Source organism: Ochotona curzoniae, unplaced genomic scaffold (genome assembly GCF_017591425.1).
Source record: "Ochotona curzoniae isolate NIBS_2020 unplaced genomic scaffold, NIBS_Ocur_1.0 patch345, whole genome shotgun sequence".
NCBI lineage: Eukaryota > Metazoa > Chordata > Mammalia > Lagomorpha > Ochotonidae > Ochotona > Ochotona curzoniae.
The window spans coordinates 176,853-198,601 of NW_024466912.1; the positions used below are offsets into that span (position 1 = coordinate 176,853).

Sequence of the window (21,749 nt, forward strand, 5' to 3'; positions counted from 1 at the left end):
CCAGGCCCTGCCAAGCAGGGGAGCTGTTCTCTTCACACCTTTGTGTTATCCACACCTACTGCAGGGACCCCAGCAGACCAGGCCATTGCACTTGCAGGAAGGTGAAAGAGCTGAGACAGTAGGGTTTAGAGGGGAGAAACTGAGGGCTTGTGTGGGTCAGGCAGAGTACCCACCCAGGTGCGACACCTGGATTCAGTAAGTAGCATCATCTCATGCTCATTGACACGTAGGAATGCTGGGGCTGGTGGGCATGCCTGACTGGTATAAGCTGTAGTACCCATCTGCGAGTTTGAATCAGGGAGTAAGCAATGTCAGCCTGGTCCACAGCACCTTCGAGAACAAGAAAGAACTGGATCTGGGGGCAGATTCTGTAAGGGACTTGTGGGTTTGCACCTGTGGGACTATAATACCAGTTTACATGAAGAGCTGGGGGTAGTGACCAGTTGAGCCAGGCTGAATTGTGGAACTCACAATGTGTGGGAGCCGGTGCTGGGAGGAGGCTGGGCTGAGCCAGTCTGCAGCATATCCTAGATATGCAAAGGTCACGACTGATCATGGTCAGGGCAGATCATGCCAAGCAAGGCTGAACAGCACTTCCTGACCTGCACAAGATCTGAGGCTGGAAGCGGGCCTAGTAGAGGAATTTTGAGGAACTCCACTGCTGGGCTGAAGCTCCAAATTGTGAGCATGAGAACCAAGGCTGGAGGTGGACTAAGCTGGGCAGGGCTGCAGCACCCATTGGCATGTGGGCAGGCTGGGTCTGGGAGTGGCTGCTGGGATGCAGCACCTGCTGGCACTCCCAAGAACCAGAAAGGGTGCTAGATCGTTTGGGCTACAATGCAGCATCTGTTGGTTGACATGAGAGCTGGGTCTGGGGGTGGGCCAGGATGGATAGGCTGTAGCACCAATCAAGCAGACCTGGAATGGTGAGTTTGACCTATAGACGCACGGGTGCTCAACTCTCCCAGCAGTGGGATGGCTGCTGGGGAGACCCAGGCTGGACGTTGCGGACACCAACATTGTTGGGCAAAGCCCATGTGCTGCCTGGCAATGTACTTTGGAATCTTGGGGTGTGGGCTTACAGGGAGTCTGAGAGATGGCACAGGTATGGATTAGCAAAGACCTTATTATCAGGTCCAGGTAAGGAATGAGTTCTCTAGAACTTCCATAGACAAGACCACTCTACTTAAAGGACTACAACATGGAACCTACCAGGCAGCATGAGAGGTGGGAACAGGTTCTATGAGGCTAAGCCATGAAGCTAACAAATATTTGAGTGAATCAGGTCTGAGGGTAGAATCTGTAGGGGAATATGTGGGCTCATCCATGTTGAATAGCAATCTCTTAGCATGCCCAAGAACTGTGGCTGGGAATAGGCCTGGTTGGGTGCTCCGGCCAGCAGAGCCAGTAATGTGGACAGGGAGAGGATCTAGGAATGAAGCACCGACAGGAGACCAGTGATGGTAGAAGTCTCTGCAAAGTCTCTCTTTATTGCTCCTTCACATCTCCTTATATACTCTTTCCCCCAGTCCTAATTTAGCCAGGAAATTGGATAGAGATGAGTCCAATTAGTCTAGGTGTTTTTAGCTACAAGCCCAGATCCTATTCCTGCCCATCCCAATGAGCATTAATCAGCTTCTTAGCCCATAACAGTTGGGGAGCTAAGGGAACACCCTGGCTGGGCTGCAATTCCCATTGGTGATTGTGATTGGCAGATTTTGTGCAGTGTGTTGGGCTGCACATGGCTGCAATCTCCCTTGGCATGGGTGTGACCTGAGTCTGGGGAGGGCCAGGCGGGGCTACATTCAAGCACCCACTGATACTTGTGAGAGTTAGGGTGGGTGTAGAACAGGCTGGACTATATCTCAGCTTCTGCTGAACCATGTGAGAGCTGTGTCTTGGTACGAACCAGTGTGTATGGGCTGCAACAACCAATAGAAAGAACTGAAAAGGGTATGGGCCTATTGGGCAAGGACACTGTTTCTGCCAGGAGAACAGGTGGACAGTCAACCTGGGCCAGAGACTCACCAGTATGTGCAAGATCTAACACTGGGAGGAGACTGAATAGAGGAGCTTGGTGAACTCTTTTGTCAGGATGCAGTCCCTGCAGGTAAGTGCAAGAACCAAAGCAAGGAGCAGCCCAAACCCAACCAGGTTACAGTGCCTGACAACATACATGTGGGTCAGGTTAGAGGTTGGGCCAGGCCAGGCCAGGCCAGTTCATAACAACTGGCAGAGCCTAGAACCAAGACAATGTGCAGAAAGGCCAGGTCCAGCCACAACGCCAGCCAGTTTATACTCAAGGCAGAACTGGAAGCTTACTGGGAAAGGCTAGGCTACAGCATTAACCAGAGCAAGCTGGACCTGGGGACAGATTGCATCTAACTAGGTGAGGTAGCCATTGGTGGATACTGAGGAAGGATGAGTCATGTCAGTCAGAAGGCAGTGGGTGTTGGTTCCATGAGTCCCAGGGGTTGGGGATCCAGAGAAACCTGGGTCTCTTGGTCTAGGACATTGGGCCTGGCCTACATGGTCGAAGCCAGGTCCATGGTCCCCAGGGGTGGCGATTTAGGTGGGACCTGGGTCTCCAGTGGGTCCTGTTCCTTGGTTTGCCTACATGGAGGGTGCTGGATCCCTGAGTCTCTGCGGTAGCGGTCATGGTTCTCCAAGTCTGGGTTGTCAGGTCTGTCTGTATTGTGGGGCTCGGGTCCATTAGCCCTGGGGGTATGGGTCCAGGGTCCAGCAGGTTCCAGGCTGCATGGCCCAGGGCCATGGGCTCACCTGCAAGATTGTTGCTTGATCTGTGAGTCCCAGTGGTAGGGGTTTGGCATGGCCCAGGTTGCCTGGCTCAGGTCCATGAGCCCACCTAGGAGAACTGGTCCTCCTCAATATAGAGGACGGAGTGCTGAATGGCAGGTCTTGGTGCACATGGAAGACATTGTAGCTCACTGGGGCCTGCAGAGGACATCTGATACCATAGCAGAGAATGGAGAACAGAGCATATGGACAGCTACCCCAGCCAAATGATAACAGCAAATATCTGAGTGACTGGAGACTATAAGGTTGATGGTGTCAGCCAATGGACATTGGAAGGGATTCCTCATCCATAGATCAGCAAGATCAACAGCATTTTGAAACTATTGCATCCACCTGGGCAGAACCTTTGGAACATGTGCCATTGTGACTCTGGGTTGATATCAGGTGGCCCTTCCCCATCTTTGGATACTAGGATGGTTGGGAGGCCAGGTATGGCCTATCCCCTGTGTCTCCCATCACCCACATCTCCCTAACCCTAGATCCTTCCCACCCTGATCGACTATGTAAACATCGTCTACAAATAAAAAAGACAAAATAAAATTTATAAAGACACTGTGTTAAGAAGTACTCACCTTCTAGTAAAAAAAAAATCTTTGTACCTTCAAACAAGAAGTTTGGAATAAGTTGATTATCATTTCTTTCTTTCAGAAACATAGATATGGAAAAATTCAACAACTATAATCTAAACTTATTCTATTCTACTTTATTTTTATGAGCAGGAACTATTGTGGATAATTACTCTCATTAAAATAGTATATTTTCATTGATCTTTAGAAAAAAAGAAAAGATACCCCAGCCTTATGTGCCCTATTTTCCAACCAAAGATAAATAAATATTGGTCCCTGCCTTATAAGGCCATAATGTTTGATTTGCATTGTAATAAGGGACAGTGAGCAGACAGAATGGAAACCTAACAGCAATTGATAAAGATGGCAAATCACAGTATCTTCTTTGTTGCTAACCCCACAATCCGGACTTTGGAAAAGACTGGGGGAAACACAGAAAATAACCTTCTGGTAAACAGTTCCAGAAGCAGGGCAAGAGTATGGCAGGTCTGAAAATGCATCTTTTGATCCACGGAGCCTTGCCCTGTGTGGGATCTGATGGATCCTTCTAAACATGTGAGATAAAAAGTGAGGGAGACCTCTTGCTCAGGAATCAGCCGGTCTCCTCATTTCTTCACACTGTACTGACAGAACAAAGACACAGACACTTTCAGATGCTGATGGCAGGAAGAATCCAGGGAGCTCCTGAAGTCACAGTGGTGGCACCCTGAGCAAATCTTTTCTTGCTGAGTCCCATAGAGGCAGCTGTCACACTAAAGAATAGAATCATGAGCAAATTCAGATGGTTCTCTAAAGTGGTGACCTGAGCAGCCCAGTATACAGGATGTTCAAATGCAGAGAATCACTTTAACTCAGTCTTGTTTCCTCTGTCTCACCACCCTCCACCACTGAGACCCTCCAGGTGCCACCTGTATTAGCCGTAAGAGACACATCAGAGTCCTGGGCACTGTCACTGCCTGTGGTAGGACAATCACCAGAGAGATTAGAGGAAATACAGGGTTGGGTGAGCTCTCCCATGGGCTGTGTCCTCACGGTCCCAGGATGTTAGGGAATCACCCCCTTCCTTCTTACTTGTAGCCAGAGTGTAGTTCCCTGCTTCTCTACCTGTTAGAAAGAAATACCCTGTGAGAGATCACTGAGGAACAAGGGCTGTGACACTCTAAGGACCTTGCAATGACCCAGGGAGGTTGCTTACAGGCCTGTGCCTCTAGACCTAAGCCAAAATGAAGACATCCAAGGAAAGCAGGTGTATGGGGAGCAGGCCAGCTTTCCTTCTGGTGGTGGTTTTTAGGTGGGACCTTCGGCTGATGGGATTCAGGTCCCTGTCAATATGGTCACCAGAGTGGTAACTCAGCCGTTTCTTTTTTAAATAATTTAAAATATTTTTTTACATTTACACAGATGAGAGGGATTCATCCCATGTGAGTCTCCAATTAGGGTGGGAAAGGTCAAGGTATGGTGGAAGTTAGGTGAGACAAATTCTTCAATTTTTTATTCTCATTTTACTCAGAGTGGTGGGAAAGGAGAGAGCCACTCCTTGACAAACTACATCAGCACCTGCAGAGAGTGGGACAATCTTAGAGACTTAAAGACTGTGTTTAGATGTGTGGACCGTGTTTAGAGAAAGTATTTAGATGGTGTTATTTGAGTGATTTTGATAATTCTGAGATATAAGGTTGAGAAAAACTTTCTAAGATCTACTGTTTAACCAATTTCACCATAGTACATCTAGGCTCAGGAACATGTGACAAAGCTTGGCCAGGAGGGTGATCCAACTTGTTCTGCTTCCATTCTCTTATGAAACATTCTGTGTCCCCTGTTGGCCTACATTAGCTGGCTGTCTTGTTCCCAGGTGATTTGGGGCCTGCTGTCCACTGCATAGGCATCAGAATGAGGAGGCTCAGTCTTGAAACATACACTACAAAGTTATAGCACGTATCTTGTGATTTTCCCCGTGGCTGGGATTTGAGTCAATCAGTCTAGTTGGGGATGACTTCAGACTTGATTCATATGTGTACCAGTCAGTGCAGGGTCAGGTGTGGTCTGTCACCTGTACCAGCCAATGTACAAATGAGTGGATTAGCTGCCTGTTTAGTTCCTCCCCCATCTCTCACGTGAACTGATGAGTATTAGTCCAGCTCAGCTCACTACAGCCCAGTCTTCAAGCATACCAGTGGTGCCATGGCTTAATTGGGGCCACCCCTAACAGCCTCTACCAGGCCCACTCCCATTCCTGGTTTTGGCACATGCTGGCATGTGCTGGGCCTAGCTAGTCTGTCCCACATCCTTTCTAGCTCTTGTGTACACCCATTAATGTTATAGCTTAGCTCTGCCTGCACTGCTCCTAGATGTGGTCTACAGGTATGCCAGTGGAAGCTCCTGCCCAAACAGCCTTGTCCACCTCAGCCCTTACTCTTATGCTCAGCAGTGGGAGCTACAGCCCAACAGAGGAGTGCCCACAGTTCCCCTACCAGGCTTGCTGCAAGTCCTGAATCTTGCACCTGCCAGAGGGTACGGTAGCCCAGTCTCACTTGACTCACATCTAGTCTTGGGACTTGCTAGCAGGTGTGGAAACCTAACCCAGCATAGCCCCCTCCAGACTGACCTGCCTTCAGTCTATGCTTTCTGACTTACCAATGGAAGCATGGCCCAGTAAGGGAGTCCCTGAAGTACCTGAAGTCCCTAGCATTGTTACTCTCAGATCAGGGCCTAGTACTTGCCAGCAATTGTCAAGGCTCAGGCCGAGTTGGTCTACTTCTAGTCTTGGCATTTATCAACAGGTGCTACAGCCTGGCCTAGCACACCATCTCCTAGTCCAAGCGCTCACTGGTGGATGCAGCAGCTTAGCCTAGCATGGGCCACCCCTAGCCCTCAATATGACCTGGTGGGTTTTGTTGTCCAGTCCAGCTTATTCTATGTCATGTTCTGGTTCTCACCCATGCTAGTATGTGCTGTGGACTGGCCCATCCTGGCCCACCCCAATACCCATCTCACACATATGTTGACTGGTGCTATAGCATAGCCTGATCTGGCTTGCCTCTAGCTTCAGCTCTCATGCTACCTGCCAGGGGTCTTGTTCAGCCCAGCCTGATATGGACATACCCTAGCCTTGGCAATGACTGGCGGGTACTCTAACCTAGCCTACATCCATTCTGGCTTTCACCAGTGGGCACTACAGCATAGCCCAGCCTGACCCACCCCCAGACCTGGATGTTGTATGAACTGGCAGGTGTTGCGGCATAGTGTGGGTTTTTTCACACCCATTCTGGCTCTTGCGAGTCCCAACAGATGCTGCAACCTAGCCCAGTCTGGTATAACATCAAAATCAGCCTACACGCATGCTGAGGGGTGCTGCAATGTTTTGGCTATTTAAGCCTTTTCAACTGATTGTGCAGTTAGCAGCTGCCAGTGGAGCTGATAAGGAAATAAGGAAGCAACTGTTGGTGGGAGAAGCAGCTGTGGCTAATTATCAGGTGAGCAGCACCACAAAAGCAACCACATCCCCACTTCCTGCCAACCTCCTCTGGGTTATCTTTATATACCCTGGGCTTGTGAGATCCTAGACCAGCCTCTCCCCAAATTGCTCCAACATCCAGGGCAGGGGAGCTTCTTCAAGGTGGAGACCTTGTGTGGCTGGGCCCAAATATATGGATCATAATCTGCTACCTTCCCAGAGGCATTAGCTAGGAGCTGGATCAGAAGTGAGGCAACATAGTACAAAACAGGTACCACAGGAGGCTGTTTATCCCTGCAATGGGCCACAGTACTGTCCTTCAACATGAATGTCCTTAACAGCACTGAACAGTACACTTGAAAGGAGCTAAACTAGTCAATGGCGAGTTATGTGTATTTTACAACACTTTTTGAAAAGGAATATAACCAAAGACTTGTGAAGCATCTTCAAAAGATCCCCTGGGTGGAGCTTGAAGCTGGAGCTGGCCATAGGCTGGGAAATAAGACATAAAAACTGTCTTTTGAATAAAGGATTTAAAGGCATAGTTACACACACAAACACACACACACACAGACATCTTTTATCTATGGATTCACTCCCCAAATGGCTCCAACATCTTGTGCTGTGTTCAACTTCTTCAGGGACTCCCCTGTGTTTCAATGGCCCAAGCATTTGGGGAGTCCTCCACTGTTCTCCTTGGACATTGACAAGGAGATGGATCTGAAGTGGAGCAGCAGGGATTCCACAGCAGGAGGCTGCTTTACCAGCTCTGCCACAGGCCACATCCTTTCTCACATTTGGATTTCTGGATCTCTGGAAGTTCTCTGGCATTAGGGATGAGCCCAAAGGTATTCCAGCATATATTAATTTAGAAATGGAAAACATTAAAAAAATTGTTATATCCTTTGTGCTTTTTTCTTTTTTGTTATTATAGTTTTGATAATCATTACATAGTTAAAAAGGTTCAAGGGCTACAGGAAAGTGGGTAAGACTATTATTTCTACATTGTTTCCTTCATGTATCTGGGGTAAAGGGGGATATTAAGGGAGAAGCCTGGGCTCCAGGGGTTGCTCCCTTCAGGGTGAGTACACCAACCGAAGGGGGAGATCTCGGGGAGCCAGCAGGCCCGGGCCCACCCACCACCATCATTGAGTGGGGGGATGGGATTGGGGAGGGGCACAACCTTGGGTCTGGGGTTTGAAACTTCCAGCAGACAGTTGGCTGCTGCTGGCCGCCCGGCCGGGGAGCTCTGGGATTTTGGTTTTTTGAATCACTGCTTAGGTAGCTCCATGTTGAACCCACTGTGCTTCTGGGATGTGAATCAATCCTAAAGCTTCCCAATGACAGTAACTTTTCCTTTGAAGAATTTGTAATCACTGAACAATGCTGACCACCAAACACCAGTCCATGCAAAAGCTAAGCCTTGGGGCTTGTCTAGCAGGATCATATCCTATTACCTGACATGATGATGGATCAGGAGACGGGTCACATTAGGCAGGGCCATGACATTAACTAGCATTCGAGAAATCATATCCAGGGGTAGATTCTGTGGGGGATGTGTGGGCCAAACCCTGTGGAAATTCTAGCCCCACTAGTAAGCTCGAGAGTCGGTGTGAGGATGGACGAAGCTAGACCAAGGAGCTTGCCATTAATCACAGGTTAAGGAACTGACAACAGTCTGGACTGGTCAAGGCAGCAGCACCGAATGTGCATCCTGAATAGGGTGTGGGGTGGACCAGGCTGCAATGTTCACCAGCTCATACAAGGCCAAATGGAAGGCCAGACTATGCCAGGCACTGGCCTAAAACCCACTGGCATGTATGAGAACTGGGTCTGGGAGTGGGTCAAGTGGAGGAACTTGGGAAACTCCCTTGATGGGTCATAGCTCCCGCAGATGAACATATGGTCCAGACCTGGAGGTTGGACAAGCTGGGCATACCATAAGTCCAAGTTTAAGGGGGCTCTTATAGTGTTCCTTGTGAGAACTTTCTTCTCTGGATCAGGAGTTTGCTGAGAGTATGGGAAACATAAATTACATGTGTACTCCTGGACTTAGAATTTGTAGAATTATTTTTTTCCACCTCTGGTTGTCTGGTTGTCAGTGTCCTATCACAGCTGTTGCTTTCAGCCTTGGTGTATTCTTGGTGAAGGTGACCTCTATCCTTGCAGGCTCATGTGAGATCACAGGACAGCTGCACCCAAGAGGCGATCTCACCGCGCCCCCCGCTGGCAGCATCCGTGTACTGCATGGTAAAGTGCGTCCAGCCAACCTCTAGGCTTTGTGCTCACTGTCAGACTGCTCTGGGTGTCAGGTGGTTTCCTCAGTTGGGACACTGTTTTGTAGGATTCCCTACTAGAAGATGCTATTCATGTGAGCCCTTAGATAATGGTTCCAAATCTGTCACCAAATGCTTGCAGTAAGCAGGGCTAGACTAGTCTGAAGTCAGCAGCCAGAAATTGCATCCTGGTCTCCGCTACAAGTCAGCTAATGCCTCCTTTGTATCTATTTTGCAAGATTGTCTTGGTGATTGAAATATTAGTAATTCAACACAAATCAAAGTACTGTTTTGTTCTAGTCCTTTGAAAACTTATTGGTGTCTTGATAGAGTTGCCTTGAATCTAGTAATTGCTCTGAATTGTATGGACATTTTAAATAATATTGTACTTGAGCCATCTTCTGCTCCCTTCCTACACTCACTGTGATGGCTCTTGCCGTCTGCCAAGGATGGGGAGAGGGTGATAAGGTCAGCCCTTTGAGAGAGCTGGCAACACCTGGGTCTCACAGTCAACACACTCTGCACAATCTTGGGCAGCACCCGGGCACACATGAGGCTGGCAGCGATGTACACCAAGAGAAGGCCATCCTTCTGGGACACAAGGCTTTGCCTGATGTGGGGGCAAGTCTCGCAGGCCCTGATCTAGATAGGGACCATTAGCATCTGGCCAGTGTAGATTTAATTGACTCAGTAGTGAGTTCACATTCAGAGTCCTGTTCCTTGCTTTCTGCTCAAGGTTGAGGGAAGGGCAGTAATGTACTGCTTTTTCTTTTTAATGAGATTGTCACTAAACGACAAGTGGGTTTCACAGTTACTGGGCTGTGTGCAGTCATATGAGGCTGACACAGACACATGGCAAAGCCAGTCTGCCCTACTGCAGTGTACAGTTCTGGTGCCAGGGAAAATTCTGAGGCTCCATCTGTAAGATCTGGCCTGTGGGTAGGAGTGGTTGTGTTTTGCCAGTTGCTGGGTCTCACAGCTGCACCTGGCTCTGTCATTTAAGGCAAGGTCCTAAGTTTCCTTTCCTTCCCTGCTCCCTGGTGACTGGAGTCTTACTCTGCTTTGTACCAGAGAAGGCAGGAACAGGTGGAAGTGATGCCTGGCTAAAGAGAATCCAAACTTTTAGTCTGTGGTTTTGGGCCTGGGCAGGGCCATTGGGCACCATTGAACACTAGTGTGTGTGTGTTTGTGTGTGTGTTTTAGGTTTATTTTTAGTTTTTTTGGAAAGGCAGGTATACAGAGAGGAGGGGAGACAGAGAGGAAGATCTCTGGTTCACTCCCCAAGTGGCCACAATTGTTGGAGTTGAGCCGATCTAAATCCAGGTGCCTGGAACCTCTTCCGGGTCTCCCACTTGAGTACAGGGTCCCAAGGGTTTGGGCCATCCTCGACTACTTTCCCTGGTCACAAGCAGGGAGCTGAATGGGAAGTGGGGCAGCCAAGATTAGAACAAGCGCCCATATAGGATCCCGGCATGTTCAAGGTGAGGACTTGAGCCAATAGGGTATCGTACTGGGCTTGAACACTGCGGCAGGCCTGCTTCTGGGTTTCAAGTCTAAGAACTGGAGTTAATTTAGTTTCCTTCTCCTAACTGGAAGCAAGGTATATTTCTCCACATTGTGCCTCTTGGAATTGGGAGAGGGATAAACATGGGTGTTCTTTGTTTTCTTTTTTATGTAAAATTAATTTCTTTATTTTTCAGTGAAAGGCAGAGGTAGAGGGACAAAGAGAAAGAGAGAGAGAATCTTCCATGTTCTGGTTCATAACCCAAATAACCACAATGCCTGGGGCTGGGCCAAGCCAAATCCAGGATCTTGGAACTCCATCTAGGTTTTCCAAGTGGAAGATAGGGACCCAAATGCTTGCACCAGCTTCTATCTGCTTTCCCACATGGATATGAAGGGAGCTGGATTAGGAGTGGAGCACCTGGGACTTGAACCACTGCCCATAGAGGATGCTGGTTTTGGAAGTGGTAGCATAACCTGTGGTGGCTTAATCTGCTGAACTACAACTGAACTGGATTACAGAAGCTGAGCAGTGGGGAGGCCCATTCTCCCAGAATTTCACTTCCCTTCTCAGGACGTGAGTGAGTTCCTCCTGCCAGGACACTCAACACGAGAACACGTCACTGGTATTGACCAGGTTACCACACCTGGTGGCTCAAAACCATGCCCCTTCCTTGTGCCTGTTCCTTCTCAGATCAAGGTGTGTTGTGGTCATGCTGTCTGGGCAGGCTCTCATAGAGCTGAGTTGATGTCTTAGTGTTGGACCTTGGGGCAGATCCAGCTCCTTGCAGGTAGAGGCTTAGAGTCCAGCCGTGGGACAGTGGTCAGGATGTGAAGTGGCTCCCACCCCCAAGGCCTCAACTTCTCTGTCACAGGGTCTTCCAGAGTTAGGGCCTGGGGGAGAGGGGTATGGCACACACTGAACTCCTCCCTGTCTGAGTCCTTGTCTTTGTCACAACTCCTCTATCTCCCCCTACTTCTCTGGCCTCTAGTCATAACACCTTGTATTCAGATAGAAAGTTTATTGGTTCAGTTTCCAGCTCCCAGTCATGGAGAACATGTTTTATTTGTCTTAGTGACTGGCTCATTTCATAGAGGAAGTCCTCCATATCCTACCATTTGGATGCAAGTGGAACAATTTCACTTTTTAATTCCATTGTATGTTTATAACACATTTTTTTTTAACCTATACATCTCATGAAAGATGGATGGGTAAAGATTTGAAGTCTTGGTTGATTTCAAATTTTGCCCATATGTACAGACCTGCTGTAAGGTGGTAGAGCAGGTTATGCAGTAATGCAATAAGTTCAGGCCTTTTGTTATATGCCCAGTAGTGAGATTTCTGGATCATATCGAAGCTACAGTTTAAAGACTTTATGAAATAGTTTCCTGCTGTTTTCAACCATGGCTGTACTACTTTACACCCTGTCGAAAATGTGTACACTTTCAACTTTCCACACATGCTTGCCAGCATTTGTTAAAAACCAAACTAAGTGGGCCCAGCAGGCCCGGTGCGGTGGCCTAGTGGCTAAAGTACTCTCCTTGAACCTGCCTGGATCCTGTACAGACGTCAGTTCTAATCCCAGTAGCTCTGCTTCCAATCCAACTTCCTGCTTGTGGCCTGGGAAAGCAGTCGAGGACGGCCCAAAGTCTTGGCACCCTGCACCAACATGGGAGAGACCTGGAGGAAGTTACTGACTCCTGATTTTGGATCTGTGCAGCTCTGGCCGTTGTGGTCACTTGAGGAGTGAATCATGGGGTGGAAGATTTTTTTCTCTCTGTATAACTGACTTTGCAATAACAATAAATAAATCATTTTTAAATTAAACCTAAGCAAATCAATCCAACCAATCAAGTTAAGGCATGGGCAAAGGACCTGAACAAGCAGTTCTCAAAGGAACCAGAAATGACCAATATATGAAAAATGTTTAACAACACAAGCCATCAAAACGGGCAAATATGGACCCTAAGGAGATGTCATCTAGCCCCTTTCAGAATGGATATTACAGACAGAGTGACACACACGTGAACCTGTGCACAGGCAGAGCCCTGTACTTTGAAGGACTCCCCAAATGGGACAGTCCAACCCAGAGTGACCCCCATCTCAGGGCTGCTGTCTGCAGCGCTTGCTGCTCATTTGGCTGGGGGTGGCTCCCAGCCTGCAAATTCTGTTCTGGAGGAATCCCAAGTTGTTCCTCACGGGCTGTTTTGCTTGATGAAAACACAATCTCCTGGCAGATGCTAAGATGCTGTGAACAGGTCAGGGAAAGAGGAGAGACTTGCCCTGGCCAGCAGGAAGGAGAATCCACAGTTTCCCTGGGGTTGTCCTGCAGTGCTGAGGGCAACAGAGAGGAGAGAAGCTAAAGGAGGGAAGGTGTGGCAGGGTGGGAGCTGTGTCCAAGGGGAGAAGGTTCCTGCAGCCAGGAGTGTTGACTGCTTTGTTGTTGTTGTTGTTGTTCATTAATTTATTTTTATCAGAAAGTTAGATATACAGAAAGGAGGAGGGGCAGAGAGTAAGATCTTCCATCCAATAATTCACTCCCCAAGCGAATTCAATGGCCAGAGCTGTGCCGATCCGAAGCCAGGAGTCCGGAGCCTCTTCCATGTCTCCCAAGTGGCCGCAGGGTACCAAATATTTGGGCCGTGCTCTACTGCTTTCCTACGCCATAATCTGGGAGGTAGATGGGAAGTGGAGTTGCCAGGACATGAACCGGTACCCTTATGGAATCCTGGTGCACACAAGGCAATGACTTTAGCCACTAGGCTACTGCGCTGGGCCCTGGGCTGCTTTTAATTAGTGACCATTTATTACTTCCAGCTAATGTTAAATTATAAACTGGTATTGGTAATGGGCTAAGCCCCCCGCTCCAGGAGTCGACAGCAGCCCTGCATGCTCACAGTGCATATGGGAATTCACTCACTCAGGAGACAATCACTGGCTGTCTCCTCTGTACAGGGGCAGTTCTGAGGGCTTGACAAGCAACAGATGTGTCTGTGCTTCATTCCTGCACTTGACTCAGATCAGGTAATGAAGAAAAATGACGAACCTGTGTATTTCACCACGCTGTAGATGGTGATCTACCTATAGAGGAGAAGAGCACCAGGAGTCTGGGGGCTGGGTGGAGGCAGGGCTTCCAGTTTTCCTTAGATTGAGGGGTGAGCAGAGACTCCCAGGTGGGAACTGTCCCTGGGGCATCAGGGGCAGCACAGTCCCAGCAGAGGGAGCAGCCTGTGCAGTGGTCCCTCCAGCACAAGCCAGCTTTCCCACAGAGACCAGGAGGGACCAGATGCTTCATCCCTCAGGACAGGAGGAGGAGAGAGGCTGCATCACTCAGTGGAGGGTGCTGGGTAAATATGCCTGGGTGAGAAGAACCTGCTGGGATGTAGGGATGAGAGTCAGGGACCCACAGACACTCCTGGACAGACGTGATTGTGAGCAATAATATAGTCCTGGAAGCTCAGCGGAGGCCAGGAAAGCTTCCTCCTGCACCTGTGTACTTGTCAGGTGACCCTCAGAGCAGGCAGGGTGGCCTTGTGGAGCCCAGGCCCTGTGTGCTGTGTGCAGAGACCATGCATGTGCTCTCTGATTTCTCCTTTCTGCTTCTGGGAGAGCCCAACAGGCTTCAGCTTCCTGTCCCCCTGGGGTGGGCCATGAGTCAGGGGAGCCAGGAGAGATTCAGGCTCTTGGCCACTGTCTTGGCTGTGGGATGGGCTCCCTGGGCATGTGTGGGTCTTTGTGAAGTTTGGTGTGGACATCATTTGACTTTCCTGTTCTTAGGGCACTGGCTACCCCGAGGACTGGGCAGGTATGTGTGTGATGGACAGAGTCAGCACCCAGTGGAATCTGGGCTTCTTCCTCCTGGTCCTTCTCCTCCTACTGACCTCAAGCCTGTTGCCAGTGTTTTTCTGCTATCTGCCTCATAGCTTTTTTTCCCACCATTCCTTCAGTTATCATCTCTGTTGATATGCTCTGTGCACATACGTTTTTCACTTTTAAAAAATAATTTTCTTCTTTGGGCTTATTATTTGAAAGACAGGGAGAAAAGAGAAAGCAAGAAGCAGATGGAGAGCTTCCATCTGCAGGTGCAGTTTTCAGACACCCACAACACGCGAGGCTGCCACACCAGGCAAATGCCAGGCGATGGCATCTCCATCTCCCACAAGTTGCCAGGGACCCAAGAACAGGAGCCATCACTGTGCCTCCCAGGGTGCACCTGGGCAGGCAGCTGGTGTTGGGAGCAGAGCCTGAGCCCAGGTATTCTGTTGTGCGTGCGGTGAGGGTGAATGAATGTTTAGTATCTGCGGCAAAGAGTCGGCCTGAATGCTTTCTTTTCTTTCTGTTCTCAAATGTATATATTGATTTTAGAGTCAGAGAGAGAGTAATATCTTCCATTAACTGGTTCACTCTCAAGTGCCTGCAATACCCAGGGTGCAGTCCAGATGAAACCAGGAACCAGGAGCTTCTTCAGGGTCATGCACATGGATGCAGAGACCCAAGGATTTGGAACATCCTCCACTGCTTTCCCATGTGTATTAGCAGGGAACTGGATGGGAAACGGAGCAGCAGGGACTCGAACCAGCAAGCATATGTGATATTGACGCTGCCATTACCCACTAGTCACATCTCTGGTTCCTGGCCTATACCGTCATCATGTTGATGAGTGTATTAACCAATATTTACCTCCTTGCTTATGAGTTTGGTGCTGTAAAAGCACCTTGAAAGAATTTCCAAGTCCTGCATGAAGATTCCCCAGGATTTTCTTCTAAGCATTTTTAGTTTCAGGTCTTGAGTTTTTCATTCACTGGGTTGGTTTTTGTCTATGGTTTAAGTTAAGGGTTCTGCTTCCTTTCATCTATTTTCTTCTGGCCTGTGTGTATCCAGGTTTCCCAGCACCATTGGTCTAAAAATGCACCAACTCTTTGAGAGCTCTGCCCCCTGTTTGTCCCCAAGCATCCTTCCCATTCTGAATTCCTCGCACCCTCCCTGCCCCCATGGAATCCAGGATGTTCCTTCCCCAGGGGAGCAGCCCTCACCTTCCCACCTCCTCACCCCTTCCTATCTGGGTTCTCCAGGCTCTCTGGCTGTGGGTTTTCTGGCCTCTGCAGCCCCTGCCTTCTACCTTGATACTGCTCTGCAGTCCTTGCCTGCCTCCCTGTCAACAGGGGTACCAGAGCTGCTGTCCTGGCCCCAGCTGCAGGATTGCGCTCTCCACCGCCTGCCCCATTCTTTGTGCCCACCCTCCCTTCTTTCAGTCTTCATCCCCTGTTGTTGGAAACTCTGGGTCCTGTCCCTCCATAGTTATGCATCTTCTCTTTCCTGGTTAGCCAGCGATGGCAGAGCCCTTTGTAGCTGGTCCCGGGCCTGTTCTTTCCTTTTCTTCTTCTTTTTTTTAAAAAAATTTATTTTTGTTGGAAATTTACATATTTACAGAAAGAGAGACAGAGAGAAACAGCTTCCATCTGCTGGTTCACTCTCCAAGTGGCTGCAATAGGCATAGCTGAACCGATCTGAACCCAGGAGCCAGGAACTTCTTCTGGGTCACCACATGGTGGTTGTAGAGTCTCGAGCTTTGAGCTATCCTTGACTGCTTTCCCATTCCACAGGCAGAGAGCTGGAAGGGAAGTAGCCAGGACACAAACTGGCATCCATATGGGATCCTGGCAAGTGCAAGACAATTCATTAAGCCACAAGGCAACCACACAAAACCTTGGGCCTCTTTCGCCCGTGATTTCCCCTCAGCAGCTCCCCATAGCCTTCCTCATATCTCTTGATGCAGTCCCCATGTAGGGCTCCACAAAGCTTTCTCTAGAAGGTTTGCTTGGAGAATGAACTCTTCTTGTGCTGTGCTGGGGAGGGGGGGCCAAGCGAATTCCAGAGCCCGGGAGCAGCCAGGGCGCTTTGGAATGAGGTCTGGCACCCAGAGACCAAAGAGCTGAGCAAGATGGACAGGGATCTGGGAGCAACCCTGGCAAGTCTGGAGGCCTTGCAGCTGTAGGGAGGAGGAGAACCAGTGCAGGAACTGGAGGAGGTGAGGATATGTTGAGCAGGGAGGAGATGAGCAGAGCAGGGCAGGGAGGAGGTGAGCGAGCAGTTGGGGGAACAGGAATGGAGGAGGAGAGCAGAGTGGTGATGCAGACAGGCAGGGAGGAGGTGAGCAGAGGCAGGAGCAGGGCCTGCGGGGCCTTCCCCAGGACAGTTGGCGCAGGAGGCAGAGAGCTGCATCTTCCCTTGTGCTTGGCAAGGGCTGAGGCTAGGAGTGTTGAGCAGAATGGGCCCTGAGAGTGGAGCTTCTCTGTGGACAGGGAGAAGAGAGGAGTGGTGGTGGGTGAGGATGACAGGCACCCCCTACAGGAGACCCGGGGCTGTGAGACACGTGGATATGACAGGCAGCATCAGGGCCCTCGGTGATGATGCCGTGGGAAATTGGAAATTTGAAAGAATGAATTGCTGCTCAGATTTGTATGGGGTGGACAAAGCTGCAGCAGGTACACCTGACTTGAACACAGATGTAGGCGCCCATGCTGGGCCGGGGGGCCCAGGCTCCCACCTCACACTGTGCCCACAGGAACACACTCAGATGCCTAGGTAAGAAGAGAGGGTAGGGCTTTTTGAAGACACAAGGATGGGGACTTCAGGAAGTCGGTCCCAAATAAGACAATGATCTCACACTGCAGAAACCAGGTGCCAAATTCACATCACTACACATGGGGACAGCAATAGCCAAAAACACATGAAAATGTATAAATGCAAGGAATCCCCCAGTCCCTCTGTGTCCCCTCAGTCTGCCCCCTCTCCCCTCCAGGCCCTCCAGGTCTTACCTTTCAAGCTGTGAGAGAGAAGTCAGAGCCCTGGGCACTGTCCCCACCTGGGAGAACCAATCAGGATTTGGTGAGAGCCCCGGGGGTGTGGCTGAGGGAGGAGCTACAGGGTGGGTAGGGCAGCTTCTCCATGGGCATCTTACTATGGCGAGGGTCTTGGAGACTCCCTCACCCTCAAATATACCCCAGTGCTTACCTGCAGCCCTAGTGTAGCTCCCTGCTTCCCCACCTGTGAGAGAAAACATCTAGTGAGAGGCAGAAGAAGGCAGGAGCTGAGGACCTGCCTAGAGGAAGCCCAGAGGACTGGCTCATCTCAGAGAAGTTTCCAGAACTGTGGCTACAGACTCAGGAAAGGGTCAGAAGGCACCTTTCCTGGAGGTGTGTCCTCAGCTGGGACCTCCACCTGGTCTGGGGCTGCTGAAACTCAGGTCCCTGTGAGCAGTGTCATCCCCATGGAGTGTTTGTCCTCCACCTTACTTGTGCTTCACACCAGAACCAGTGTGAGCACCTGGGGACCAGTTAGGGAACAGGGCAGGGGTACCTTCCCCCTGGCAGACAGGAGATTCAGACCCAGCCATCACATTGCCCTACCTGAGTTCTTCCTCTTCATCATCACAGCAGCGACCACAGCTCCAATGAGCACAGCTGCCAGGAAGACCAGGGCAGCAACGACTCCCCACAGGGGTATGGTGGGCTGAGGAGGCTCTGAGAGGGGAAGCAAGCGTGAGGGACTCTGGTACCCTGGTCTCAGCCCTGCCCCTGCTGAAGGCTCTGCCCCCTCTCTCCTTACCCCATCTCAGGGTGAGGGCCTCAGGCAGCCCCTTGTGCTCCACAAGGCATGCATATCTGTGTTCTTCTCCAGCAGGCACCAGCACAGCTGCCCACTTCTGGAAGGTTCCATCCCCAGTAGGCCTGGTCTCCACCATCTCCATGTCCTGGGTCAGTTCCTTCCCATCTCGGTGCCAGGTAAGTGTGATGTCCTTGGGGTAGAAGCCCAGGGCCCAGCACCTCAGGGTGGCCTTCTGGTCAGAGACTGGGTGGTATGTCACAAGTGCTGTGGGTGGGTCTGAGGGAAAATTTGGACAATTTATGCCTTTCATGTTTTTCATGTGACACCAAAGCTGCACTCAGTGTCCATTCTTAGAATGGACAAAAGGACAGGGATGGGGGAACAGTGCAAGGCCAGACCTGGCCTGGCCTGTTGTCTGCAAAGATGTAGAATCAGGTATGGTTCAGGCTGGGGGACCCCTGGTCTCTGACGGGGTGAAAGGGAGTTGGTCTTGTCCTGAGTGGAGGCTGAGAGACTGAGAAACCCTGGAGTGCATGACTTGAAGATGAGGACAGGCCTGGGAAGGGTCACGGCTCACAGGACCCAGCAGGAGTCCAGGGCACCAAGAGGATTCTTTTCAGAATCTTCTATGTCTGCACAACCCAGGTCCCTCTTCTACACTGAGGGAAGGGCGGGTCTGTCTCTGGACCCAAAGTCCAGGAGGACATCCCTGCTGTGGCCATGAGGAGAGGAGGACACAGCCTAGTGTCCCTCTTTCCTTCTTTCCTCCACAAACCCAGCTCGAGGGGAGGTGGACGAGAGCAGCCCCCACCAGCCTTGTGTACCTGTGCGCTGCAGTGTCTCCTGCCCCAACTCCAGGAATCTGAGCAGGGACTTCACACACTCCCCCTCCAGATAGGCCTTGTGCTGCTCAGCCACACCTGCCTCCTCCCACTTGGACTTGGTGAGCTGAGCCACTGAGTCAGCTGCCTTCCAGGTGCGCAGGTCCTCATTCAGGGCGATGTAGTCAGCGCCATCATAGGCGTACTGCCAGTACCCGCGGAGGAGGCGCCCGTCTTCCCCGACCTCGCAGCCGTACATCACCTGGATGGTGTGAGAGCCTGTCCCAGGCCCGCCCATGAGCAGTCTTAGCCAGGCAGCTCCGCCCCCGGGATCAAGATTTCGAGCTAAAGTGAACAGCCAACCCAGGCATGTCCCGCGGGCTCCTCCCGCCGAGGGTCTCCGCGGGGCGCGCAGTCTCGGGGTGGGGGACCTCGGCCCCGGGGACCCGGAGCGCCCTGGGCGCACGTGGGGAGGGTCGGGTCACTCACCGGCCTCGCTCTGGTTGTAGTAGTGGAGCAGGGTGTTCAGGTCCACGTGATTAATTTGTGTCTGCTCTTTCCCGTGCCGTGTGTGCCTATCCACATACTCCTGCTCCACCTGCTGCATCCACGGCGCCCGCGGCTCCATCCTCGGGTTCTCGGCGTCGCTGTCGAAGCGCACGAACTGCGTGTCGTCCACGTAGCCCACGGCCATGAAATGGGGCTCCCCGAGGTCGGGCCGGGACACGGCGGTGTGGAAATACATCAGGGAGTGGAAGCCTGGGGGAGAGAGGGGCTGAGACCAGGGCCGAGCCCGCCTGGAGTCATATCCGGGGTCTAAGTTTCTGGGCGGATGGGGAAGGATCTGGGTGAGGGGAGGGCGGGACGGATTCAAGTGGGGACGTCTGCTCCCTGAGCAGGGGAGAGGCGGCTCCCCGGGGTTCCGTGTCCCCTCCGCGCTCCCCTCGCTCCTGCCCGGCAGAGCCCGTCTCCCTCCCGACCCGCACTCACCCGCCCGGGTCTTGGTCAGGGCCAGGACCCCAGCGAAGAGCAGGAGGAGGGTCTGGGGCCCCATGGACCCCATCCTGGACGGCTGAGGAGACTATCCGGGAACCTCCATGCGCATTTTATACCCAGGCAGGGCTGAATGACTCGGCCCTACTTCTTGCTGTCATCTGCCCCACCCCGGTCTCTGAAGTCCGGAAGCGGGAGTGTGTGTGTATGGGGGGGTTGGTTGACTGAAGCTTCTAGCTTCTGCTCAGACTGTCCCAGGGAGCAGTGGAGCTGAGAGCCAGGGCTGCCCCGTCTGATGCTGGGCTTTGGTGCCCTCTGGTGGCTGGTGCAAAAGACCTCAGGCCCTTTCCTCAGGATTGTGTGTGCCAAGGAAGATGGCTTTGGGGGCGCGGGGGGGGGGGGGGGGGGGGGGCGGGCAGTGAGAGAAACAAGATAAGCTATACACGCTTAACTTCCTGAACCAGAATCCATGCTAGAACAGCCTCACGCTCAGAATTGGGACCTTAAGTGCCAAGTACCCTGATGTACACACGCATGATTACTGTATGTGTTTCTGGACACTGTGGCATTTTAATGCATGTGTGGAGTGTGTACTGATCAATATGGTCAATTATGATTTCCATGTCCTTTTCATTACATTATCTTCTCTTTATGTTTGTAGATTTATTTCTGTATTGGAAAGGCAGAGTTACACAGGGAGAGTGAGAGCTGCACAGGCTGACACTGACCAGGCCAGAGTCAGGAGCCTGAGCCTTCATCCAGCTCTCCCCCGTGGGTGACAGGGATCCAAGCCCTTGGGCATCTTCCATTACTTTCCGTGACACAGCAGGAAGCTGGATGAAAAATGGAGTAGCTGGGACTTGAAGTGATGCCCATGTGAGATTAGCAGCTCAGCTTGTTACCACACAGTGTAGGCCCCTGTTTGTTTAGTGTCCACATATAAGGGAGCACAGGAGACATCTGCCTCTCCACGTCTGACTTCTGTCATTTAGCATAAATATCTTCCAGCTCTATCCATTATGTTGCAAATGATAGTATTAATTTTGACAAAGACTTATTTATTTGAAATACAGTTACAGAGAGAGATAGCAAAAGAGGAAGAGAGGAGGGGGGGAGAGACACAGTTTCCACCTGTTGCTCACCTCCCAAAGAGCTGCAGTGGCTGGAGCAGGGTGGGCCTGATGCCAGCAGTCAGGAACTTCTTCCGGGTCTCCCATATGGATGCAGCAGCCCAAGCCCCTGTGTCATCTCCCACTGCCTTCCCAGGTGCATTAGCAGGGAGCTGATCAGAAGCAGAGGATCCGGGATACGAGGCAGCACCTGAATAGGATACCAGCATCACAGGCAGAGGCTTTACCCACTGCACAACACTGGGCGCTTATCTCTCGTTTTTTCATAATCATCCATCAAATTACTTGAGTTGATAGCTTGTTGCTGTTCTCCTCTTCCCCAGATTAGTAGATTGTTTTGTCATTTGAATATTAGAAATAAATCTTTTAATGTGGATTCTGGATCTGTCACTGGACATCTCTGAGGTCTGATTTTTTAACGTGGGGAACTGTTGCTTTTTTCCCCACATCAACTGCATCGACTTAGTTCTGACAACCTTATTTCTTTTTTTTTTAAATTTAACTTATTATTATTATTATTATCATTTTGTGATACAGTTCCATAGGCTGTGGGATTTCCCATGTCCTCTCTCCATCTCCC

General features: G+C 50.8%; 1 protein-coding gene and 2 pseudogenes across 1 annotated transcript in view; all 3 read right to left on the bottom strand.

Annotated features, from left to right (window-relative positions):
• LOC121167200 overlaps window positions 1-21,749 on the bottom strand; it is a 188,090-nt pseudogene that overhangs the window by 115,474 nt on the left and 50,867 nt on the right.
• LOC121167178 overlaps window positions 1-21,749 on the bottom strand; it is a 193,429-nt pseudogene that overhangs the window by 94,004 nt on the left and 77,676 nt on the right.
• The window catches only part of LOC121167192 (patr class I histocompatibility antigen, A-2 alpha chain-like), a 185,892-nt gene continuing 182,165 nt past the window's right edge, over window positions 18,023-21,749 (bottom strand). The window contains exons 1-5 of the mRNA XM_040996585.1: window positions 20,037-20,124; window positions 19,536-19,805; window positions 19,050-19,325; window positions 18,226-18,501; window positions 18,023-18,138 (exon numbers count right to left, since the gene is read on the bottom strand). Coding sequence (XP_040852519.1) covers window positions 18,023-18,138; window positions 18,226-18,501; window positions 19,050-19,325; window positions 19,536-19,805; window positions 20,037-20,109 — 1,011 coding nt within the window. The 5' untranslated portion in view covers window positions 20,110-20,124. Of the gene's footprint in view, window positions 18,139-18,225; window positions 18,502-19,049; window positions 19,326-19,535; window positions 19,806-20,036 lie in introns of the transcript that reaches the window.